The sequence below is a fragment of the Paramormyrops kingsleyae genome, chromosome 8, assembly GCF_048594095.1.
Source record: "Paramormyrops kingsleyae isolate MSU_618 chromosome 8, PKINGS_0.4, whole genome shotgun sequence".
Taxonomy (NCBI): domain Eukaryota; kingdom Metazoa; phylum Chordata; class Actinopteri; order Osteoglossiformes; family Mormyridae; genus Paramormyrops; species Paramormyrops kingsleyae.
This window is the reverse complement of record NC_132804.1, coordinates 13,241,293-13,251,481: the sequence shown is the minus strand read 5'-3', so window position 1 is coordinate 13,251,481 and position 10,189 is coordinate 13,241,293. Positions and strand designations below refer to the sequence as shown.

Genomic DNA, 10,189 nt, shown 5'->3' with positions numbered 1-10,189 from the left:
AGCGGGCAAACCTGAAAAAAAAAATTAAGTCGTTTGTTAATCTATTATACATTGACGTGATTTGCATATTCCACCACCACCAGAAGTATTGCGTAAATTTCGCAAGTTTTTTGCTCACTGTATGTATTCATAACTATACTCAGACCCCAAATGCTCAGAAACATAAAAGAGATGAATTTGACAGGATTTCCTTTTACATACACTTATTCCCAGTCACAAAAGTGTAGTCATCCTTACACGGAACTATCTGCGGTACTGATCACTGTCTCATATTTAATCGAAAACTCATACTTTCAATGACGTACTTTGTTTATAGTACGTTATAGTATAATAACTACTGAAACCTGACAAAACAAGTAACAATTATCAAACAACCAAGCTTGAGAAAGTACGTTATTATTTAGTCTTATCAGAAGGTAGTGTGGTAGGTGTCCTTAAAAAGAATTACAGGATAGGCGTGCTTCAGAAGATACCGGTACTACACACGTAGCTTATCTTAGGCTTGAAGCAGTCTTTTTACTTTTACAGTCTTGAACTCTTATACTATTTAAAAATTTCATGAAAAGGACTACGGGAAATGGCGATTAAAATGTTTCCAAATATAAACATAGACAGAAGGTAAATTCGGGAAGTTTGGCCAAAGATAAAATCAATTTCATATTACACCAGTTACGGTGAATATAATGAAAAAAGCCATAAATTAACTATTAAAATACTGCAGTACTATATGTGCCATCATCTCGATCAGTCCTACTAGCCCAACTTCCGGCCAGAAACTAATCTAATACCTTCCTGGTTTATGATGCTATGTTCTATCCTAGAGTTTCTGATGCTAATTATAGGAAACTATGCATTAGCACAGTCACAGTACCCCAAAGACAGTCACAAAATTTAGTTTGGAGTTCTATAGTCATTTTTATATTCATAAACATGTGTTTATATCTTCACAAAAAGTAAACCCGCTTCGTAAAACACCACAGAGTGTCACGTGACTGAGGTAGCAGTCGAAACCGTTTATCCAGCACACTCCCCACTTCCATTTTTGGAAACAAGCAATATTTTGAGTTAAATGTAGCTTTAACGCAAAGCACTATTTTAAAAAACACACTAGTAAAATTAAAATACCTATAAAATTAAATCATAATCCACGGGCTAAGAAATGTAATATTAAATAAAATAAGACTTATACACCAGAGGTAAAAAAAAAAAGCTAGGTGGGGGGGAAAGCACCTGCTTGAGTCAATGAATATAAATAAATAGTAATTAGCATGACAGTTCGTAGTGTTTCTGTCAGGTGACTGCACTGGTGGACATTTGACACCACTCTAACCGGACCATTCATCGGCGACACGAAGGCTCGTCCGAGGCGCCGCGATTGGGCCACGCTGACTAGTTTGGCTCCGCCTCTTACTTTATATTTGAATGGAATTTTCCAGTAGTTCAATCGGTTTGATACCCTGACAGAGAATAAGGTGTATTATTCGTGTGGTTCTGCTTCGTACAATTATATTTTATAGATAAGCGTTAGGTAAGTGTGTTTTTCTGGTAATTTACATTAGCAACTTAAGTTTAGATATCTTTTTAGTAGCCGTTTAGTTTTTTTTTTTTAGCTTACCGGTGCAAGGATATATATATTTTTTCCTATGACTTATAAAATATGTAATTGGTTACAAAGACATAAAGTTTTGCAAACGGATAGTGAAATATAGCACGCTCTTCTATTCCGTTAGCTTAGGAAGTATGATTTCATACATTTCAGATCATCCGTTCAGTTTCGCTAAATCACTATCAGTTTAGACCGCAGCAACAAAAGTAATTTGCAGGTAGTTTTATAACCATATTTAACTAACGTCGATCAAAACTATTTTGTAATTGGTAAGCTGTTTTAACTAGGTCATCGGTCACTGCCCATGCGGTGAATATTTTGTTATAAGACTAGTGTAGTAACTTGTAATAATATGTTATTTTGGAAGTAATTCGCTGGATTATCTTATCATTTTCTGTAGCGTTGTTTGTATTAGTCCAAAGAAATATGTTATTTATACACGTGTATGATTTGTAATATAATGAATTAAAATGTCTCGTCTTCCGCTTAGATCGGCGGGTTTGATTATAAGTCATAGCTCCGTAGCCGGCAGCGGAAGCCGGAAGCCCTTAGTTAACGGTCGCTGCTTAGCTTTGAAATGCCGCATCACTATTTCCGCCTGGTAGCGTGCCGCTTTGCACGTTGCTTTCTGTAATTTGCTAGTTTCTAATTTCTCGCTAGTCCATGTATTACTTGCTAACGTATGAGGTAAATGCGTGACGCGTGTCTGTGCGTGTGGATTAGGTTTATATTACATAGTGGGGACCAAATGTCCCACACAATGTAATAACATGTAATCTGTGAATCCAATCAAAAAAAATATATATATAAATACCAAAAGTCTCGTATTTTGTTTGTTTACTTATGCTAAAGATTAGGGTCGAGTTGAGGTTTAGGTCGTAATGTTGGGGTTAGAGTTTTTCCCATATAACTTATAAGTGAATTGAGAGTTCCGAAAAAGATATAGTTACAAACCTGTGTGTGTGTAATGTATAAACACACTAATGTCTGTGTAATAAAATATGAAGAATTGTAATTGATATGTACGTATTTGTGGGTGTGTAATGTAAATGAATCTTGGTTTGTTTGTTTGTTTATTTATTTATCTATCTTACGCCCCCGCATCGTTTCTCCTGGCATCTGCGCGGCTTGTAAACGGCTGTCGTCGAGCACTTATCTTGTCCAGTTGGAGGTTTTGCCTTCTTAGAGTGATCGATGTGGTTTTCTTTGCAGGACTTTTGCTTCACAGCCGTTGCACATCTTCCTTGTTTGAAGTCGGAATGTCTCAGCAACAGATCAGGTATACATGCCACTCTTTGTTTTATTTCTTCTCTCCTCGTCGATATGTTCCAGTGGCCTTGTATTATGTCACGTTATGGTATTTTATGTAATAAGATAAACTATTCAAAAATATTTTAAAAGCTGTCATAGTCAACGTTATCTATGTTGCCCATTCAGATCTCACCGCAATATAGTTTCAATAGAGTTAAGCTCCTGGCGTATTAGGACTATGGGAGTGAAATGTGTCATATCTCAGCTCAAAAACTGTGTTGGCCATAAGCCTTGCATATTTTTTTTCTGGGAATCTACTCAGCGGGTCATGACTGAGCGTGTTTGCTGCTGACTTTCTGTGCTCTTTCTATATTTGTCTTCCCTGATTTACAAAGCTGACTGTGGGAATTACTTTAAAATGAATTTTGTTTTAGAGCAGCTAGACAGATAGGGGGGAGGGCATTTATTTATTCATGATCGCGGTGGTGCATTTAAAACCATTCTTTGTAAGTTCACTGAAATGTGGAAGTCATTTTATTTTTCCTGTTCCTGTTTGGTATTACCCTCTAATGCCAAGCTAAATAGTCTTTTGTTTGTTATTTTAGCAATTAAGCCCATTAAAAAATTAATTGCTGTGAACCATACAATGATGCAAAATATTATGCTTGAAAAGCCAAGATGATCTGCTATAAATATACTATTCCTTAGCGAGTCTTCCCTTTAGTATTATGGCCAGTAAAACAGGAATGGGGAGAATGAGGCGTGGTTGCAAGTTAAGTTTCACAAGCTACAACTTGCATGATCTTAAGGTTTGATCTTATATCCTCATACTGCATATAGTTTGTTTAATCCCACTGTCTGTTTGGCTAAATGAATAAACTTATGCAATAAACCAATTTGTGTTTTCAGCCTCCCTGCCAAGCTTATCAATGGTGGCATTGCTGGTATTGTGGGAGTTACATGTGTGTTCCCCATTGACTTGGCCAAGACCAGGCTACAGAACCAAAGGGGCGGCCAGCAGATGTACAAGAACATGTAAGTCTAACCAGCCATAATAATAAAAACAAAATTATCAGCTTGCATTGTTTTACTTGTTGGTGAATTACTTAACTTTTTCTGTAGTTGAGTAAATGCTCTGGAATGCAAAGGGATGGCCCTCCACCCCCCTTCCTAGCATTGTGCTTTTTAGTATTCATTTGCTCCAAGGCCTGACTTCTCTGCTCTTGCATATCCATGGTGCCATGGGGGTGAGGGCCACCTCTCCAAATTGCACTGCACCCAGCTAAAGATGCTTCTTTCTTGTAGGATGGACTGCCTTGTCAAAACGGTCCGATCTGAAGGATACTTCGGAATGTACAGAGGTAGGATCATTTTTGAATTGAACCCTCACTGTCCTTGTCTTGTACATTGTCACCATTTACAGCTTCAACCAAATATATTAAAGAAAAGGTACATTATATATTAAAGTTGGGTTTTAAAATCAGAATTGTATCTGATTAATCTCATAGTGCTTGGTTACAAATAGGTATTGCAGTTTGTCTACCTTCCTGGTTTAAAATCAGACTAATGTGCTTGCTACTTAAGGTATAGGATGGGAGTTCAGTATATTTGCTTTAATCAAGAGCTTAGGGCTGGGCGATATTGAAATTAATATGCATTATTTAAATTTAAAAGTATCGTAATAAATGATATAGAGTCATCTTATACCTCCCCACACACACAATCACACATGCATGAGACACTGAAATTGTAGTATGACAAGAACACAACCAAAATGTAAATACAGTTTAACTCAAGAGCCCCAAATAGCAAACTGTGTGTACGAAAAAAGTAAATCATGCTAAGGATTAAGGATTTTGTTAACTCGATTTATTATTTTTTGGGCACATTAAATTGTGTTTACGTTTTAGTACATCATACACACCTAATAAAAAAAAAAAAAAACTGTCAGGTCCCTCCAGGGCTAAATACCTTTGCTTACCATATGAGGAATTAAAGAAATGCACTGTGTGCTGTGGTGTGTCAACAATGACCACTGATCACCAAGTTCTAAAAAATAATAGCAATATGTTAACATAGGCTGGAAGGCTGAACTGAAAGTGAATTCATAAATCTTTATCTTGCTTTCTTTTGTGTAGCTTAAGCTCACTTCCCCGACAAAATCCATAATTGTTGGTTAGTCACTGTCAGATATCAACAGTTACTTGTCTGACATTGATTACCGATAATATCGTCTTATCGCCCAGCCCTACTTACAGCTGTCATCACATCCATGAAATTGTTCAATTAGTGATTTGGATTTTTTTTTGTTGAAATTGGATTAAAATAGCATCTAAAGCATCTAAAAATTTTGACCTTCAATATGGGATTGGTACAAAGTCCATGTACCCATTGTTTGATGCATTATAATTTCAACCTAGACTGTAAATTGCAGTACAGATACCTAAATAGACCTGAAGTGTTAGCTATTGGGCTAAAAGCTGCAGGCCATTGTTTTGGGCCTCGGCTTTTGTGAGGAATGCTGTTTGTTTGCATCTGTGTTTTTCATGTTACAGACATGGGCCCCGGGGATTTTGAAGGCTAGCCGATAAGGCGCAGCCACGCTGGAGGCAAACGTTACATGGTTCTTACCACATCGTTCTATTAAATCTAGGCACCATGTCATGTACGGTTGTGCTCTCTGATCTCTGTAGCCAAAGACTGACTGATTTCTTGCCTGTCTTTCCGCTGTCCACTAACACTTCTGCTCTGTGAGAATGTATGACTGAGTTCTTTGGTTCAGTGTTCTCTAGTTTAAATGTGTCACGTATAGGGTTGGGTATCGTTTGGGGTTTTTTCGATACCGGTGCCAAATCGATACTTTTAAAACGGTACCGGTGCCAAAACGGTGCCTGAACCGATACTTTACAAAAGCCACAAAATGATGGTGGATGACTCAAGAATACATTTTTATTGAACAAAAAATTGAATGCTTAAAATTGAACAATATATTAAAAGTTTTTAAAGTATATATGAATATATATGTAAATACAAAAAACAACAACAAAACATAAGCCACCTATGTAATGTTAATTTAACGTTACATTAGCCTACTACTAACCTGCGGAAAGGTTGCTGTCCTCATCGTAATCGGTGGACTCCTTTTTGCTACGGTTGGTATGACTGGGGCTGGGGTTATCCACACCGACCGTGCCAGCTGTTGTCCGCAAGCTGTCAAGCACGGTGCATCCCTCTGCTTTTAAGTTTATTCCGTGTACCCTCAAATGTTTCATTAGATTTGACGCGTTTCCCCCTTTACACGCAACTGCTGTAAAACATTTGCTGCACGCCGCGGTGTTGGAATCCTTTCTTGTGAAATATAGCCACACTTTCGACAGTTTAGTTTTAGGCATTTTAACAAAAGTTGTTTAATTTAGCAAGCTAAGATAGCGGTAGACCACCTGCTGCCGTCAGAGCAAGTGTAACGTTAGTTGCTGCATTCACGCGCATCTCGGATGGTCTCATTTCCTGATGATGTCACGTGTGTGTTGATGAATCTTATGCTTATTACAACTGTGTCATCATAGCCCCAGAGAACAAATATTTCAATCGACAGTTCAGGCATCGAAGTGGCACCGAAATTCGCGTTTTGTTTCGGTCCGGTACATACCGGTTATATAGGTACCGGTGCCGTATTGGCACCGGTTTTCGGTACCCAACCCTAGTCACGTACGTGTTCCCATGCTTGTTAGCTCACTTTGACTGCCATTTTCCATCTCATTCTCTCTCTGTTCTTGTTGCTGTACACCTTTTTCCATTCTCTTTCATTACTGATTACATTGCCTTTTACTCAGCTATCTTTCATCCTTTTCCGTACAAGTCCACTTCTGTTTGGTGCAACTGTATCAAATCCCCCTCCATGATCATGCCATTATAGTCTTTGATGTGAGTTTTCGTGTTCTTGTGCTACTTTGCCTCCTTGTACAGTCAGTGGTACAAATGGATTTGGTATGGAACTTAGTAAACTTGGTTTTGATTGTGGCGGGGAATAAGTGTTTTGTCCATGTTCTTGTAACTCGTGCTTGGCAAAAGTTTTTAATTTGGATCCTAATCATTATTATTTGTTTTTTAGGTGCTGCTGTCAACCTGACCTTGGTGACCCCTGAGAAGGCAATCAAACTTGCAGCCAATGACTTTTTCCGTCACCACCTTAGCAAACATGGGTAAGAAGCGAGCAGGGTTGACACATTTGAGACTGGATATATTGTCAATCTTTGTGTTTCATTATTATTGTTTTTCTATCTAGGAAGGGCTTGACAGTATTCAAAGAAATGCTGGCAGGGTGTGGTGCTGGCATGTGCCAAGTCATCATCACCACACCTATGGAAATGCTCAAGATTCAGCTCCAGGATGCTGGGAGGCTAGGTGCGGATATAGAACGGTCCACTGGCTATTGATCATCATACTGTACCTTTGATGTAATATCATCGTAAAAATAAATAACTTGTTCCTTCACAGCTGCCCAGCAGAGGGCGCCAGCTGGGGTGCAGCCAAAGCTGTCTGGCACCAGTGCAATGTTCAGTCGCCCTTATACTGCTGGCCGGACCTTGCCTGTGCAAACAGTGTCTGCCACAAGGATTGCTCAGGAGTTACTGCACACACAGGGCCTGCGGGGCCTGTACAGGGGACTGGGTGCTACACTTATGAGGTGAGGAGCTGCTGTGGCTGGATTGAATTGTATGGTATTCTGATGGTGCTTCCTGAGACTGATGTTGCCCTGGCCTCTGTTTCAACAGGGACGTTCCGTTTTCTGTGGTCTATTTCCCTTTGTTTGCCCACTTGAACCGACTTGGCCAGTCCTCCCCTTCAGAGAACTCTCCTTTCTACTGGTCATTTGTCTCCGGGTGTTTAGCCGGTTGTACAGCTGCTGTGGCCGTTAATCCCTGTGATGGTAAGTCTGGGGTTTGTGATTCTTAAGTCAGGTGTCTGGGCAATAAGGTAATTCCTCTGGGTGTCTGAATAAACGCTTATTCTTTGCAGTGGTCAAGACGAGGCTACAATCTCTGAACAAAGGTGCTAATGAGGAAAGCTACCGTGGGGTGATGGACTGTATAAGGTAATTCATCAGATGGGATTTGTTTGCTTCTACTTCAGATACCTCATGCTAAGACTAACAATCTACTTGAATGTTTGTAAAGCTGTTAGATGTCGTTTTGGGCTTTTTCCTGTTCCAGTTCTGTAACTCGTTTTTTGGTGTCTGCTGTTTCTGCAGTAAGATCCTGCGAAAGGAAGGTCCTTCTGCCTTCCTGAAGGGCGCTGGTTGCAGGGCTTTGATCATCGCCCCACTCTTTGGCATTGCCCAGGTGATGTACTTTATGGGTGTGGGTGAGTTCATCCTGGACTGCACCCCCTTCAGCCTGTACTCTTCCTAGGCAATGTTCCTCGGTTCTCTCCTGGACCCAAACCGTTATCCAGCTGAAGCAGCTGAAGACGACTATGACAGATAGTATCTTCGAATATCATTACTTGACAAAAGTGAAACATCTAGACTTGTGGTTGTTGCAGGCCTTTCAGAGCATATTGGGTTGCTGGCCACATGGGCACATTAAACCAGCTTATTTGATAGGCGGTTTACATCAATGCACTTGGCAGCATGAGCTATGAGCAAGAGAAGAAGTATCTTGTCTTGCCTGGATTTCGGCAATGCCTTAAGTATTTTTTCCCTCAGTGAGGGAAGGCGTAAATATGGCATCACCCACCTCACTAAAATGACTATGGACTGTCATTTTCTTGTGGGTTATCACTTTTGTAAGTATAACTGGGGCATTCTGATGCAGAACGTACAACTCTGCCTTTCAGGGTGACATCATAAAAGTATTCATTTTGTGTACCTAACTCTACTTGTGAAATTCTTAGATGTAAAGACCAAATAGTAAAGAATACTGTGAGCTGAACATCAGTCAGTGTATGCAAAATGTCCTCATTAACAAGCTGAATCCTAACATGCCTGTAAGACAGGGACCAAGAAGACAGTAGCAGTAGATTTCTAACCGACATTGGGTAGTATCTGAATATGTCTACCAAGAACTTTATTTGTACTTGAGCAATACTGCTATCATACACTATACCGTTTCAAGATGCAGAAGTCTTGTAATCGTTTGTGTACGTATTAGATCACGTAAGTGGTCTTGTGTTGAGTGACTGGGTGGTGTGAATTGATATGTGTATATACCGTATTTGTTAAATGTATTTTAATTTTGGGTATCATTCTGACCATTCTGGTTTGCTAATCCCTGCACTGCAATATGAATTGCAAATTTGTGCATTGGTATTGCATTACTACTACAATGTATTTTTGACTTATGTGCAACAAAGTATGATGTAAAATTGAATCAAATGCTTTTGTGGTTAAAACACAAAATATTTAATAAAATGGGCTTTTGAGGAAACTTGTCTTGCTTGTCAACACAGTTACTTGCTGTTTTACACTCTGTATTCTGTGTAATATTTGGAGAAGTTTCAACCAGCTTTTTAAATATCTGTCTTCAAATAGAATGGCAAAGACATCTTCTATAAAACATTTCTGAGAATTGCCAGTTCCCCATAGGCTGTTTGCATCAATGAGTTTTTTTTTTTTGGTACCCATCACTTACTTGTGGAGTTGCTTCTACAAATTTAGTTGAAGTTTGTCAGTTGCATTAATTATGTTCAGTGTTGTGTTCCTGTTCAAAAGATGGCTTTGTCACAGCTTCAATCATACATAACAGAAAACTTAGTCTGGTTGCATATGCGTAGCTCTCTATTGAAGGCATGTATTTCAGCTTCCCCTTAAACATGAATTCTCAGCACTCTTCAACCTTTTCTGCATCACATTTAAGGCAGTTTTCCATGAACCGACCATCGCACGCGCATAATAGTCTGAAGTGATTGTTCATGTTCTCTTGTACTATGGTAAAATACAATAAAATTACCACTTATTTGTGAAATTATCCTGTGATGCATGTTTACACCCAAATGCTGCAGAGGCACAGTAATGGGAAGTTAATCTGGTCATTTTTCAAAATAAAACACCATGCACACTCCTACGCTCAATAGAAGGGAAATAAAATAAAAATAAAGGTTTTTATGGTTTTACTACAAGGTAAACTATGTAGTATACCTTTCAAGGTGATTCAGTTTCTCCTGTACTTGTACATATTCCATGTGTAGCACACATTTTTGTGATGTTTTGAAGTTGGGCTGCCACTAATGACTAACTTATTGCAGTGCTTCAGATAACGGACGCCGGCTTTTTGGCACTAAACGGACATTAGTTTCGCAGATTGCCTAAAACACAGGTATCAGACTCCAGTC

At 39.1% G+C, this 10,189-nt stretch overlaps 1 protein-coding gene across 4 annotated transcripts; it reads left to right on the top strand.

The window, feature by feature from the left end:
- Nucleotides 1-1,385: 1,385 nt before the first annotated feature.
- slc25a55a (solute carrier family 25 member 55a) lies at nucleotides 1,386-9,285 on the top strand. Of its 4 annotated transcripts, XM_023837565.2 has the most exons (10): nucleotides 1,386-1,528; nucleotides 2,819-2,885; nucleotides 3,767-3,892; nucleotides 4,163-4,218; nucleotides 6,969-7,059; nucleotides 7,143-7,261; nucleotides 7,355-7,544; nucleotides 7,633-7,787; nucleotides 7,877-7,952; nucleotides 8,109-9,285. In XM_023837565.2, the coding sequence occupies exons 2-10, from the start codon at nucleotides 2,866-2,868 to the stop codon at nucleotides 8,266-8,268; spliced, it is 993 nt and encodes a 330-aa protein (XP_023693333.2). In that variant the 5' UTR covers nucleotides 1,386-1,528; nucleotides 2,819-2,865; the 3' UTR covers nucleotides 8,269-9,285. The 4 variants fall into 4 exon arrangements, with proteins under 4 accessions (XP_023693333.2, XP_072571371.1, XP_023693334.2 ...); XM_072715270.1 differs by lacking the exons at nucleotides 1,386-1,528; nucleotides 2,819-2,885 and adding an exon at nucleotides 5,413-5,480 and having other exon boundaries at nucleotides 3,808-3,892; XM_023837566.2 differs by lacking the exons at nucleotides 1,386-1,528; nucleotides 2,819-2,885 and adding an exon at nucleotides 5,413-5,522 and having other exon boundaries at nucleotides 3,808-3,892.
- Nucleotides 9,286-10,189: the final 904 nt, after the last annotated feature.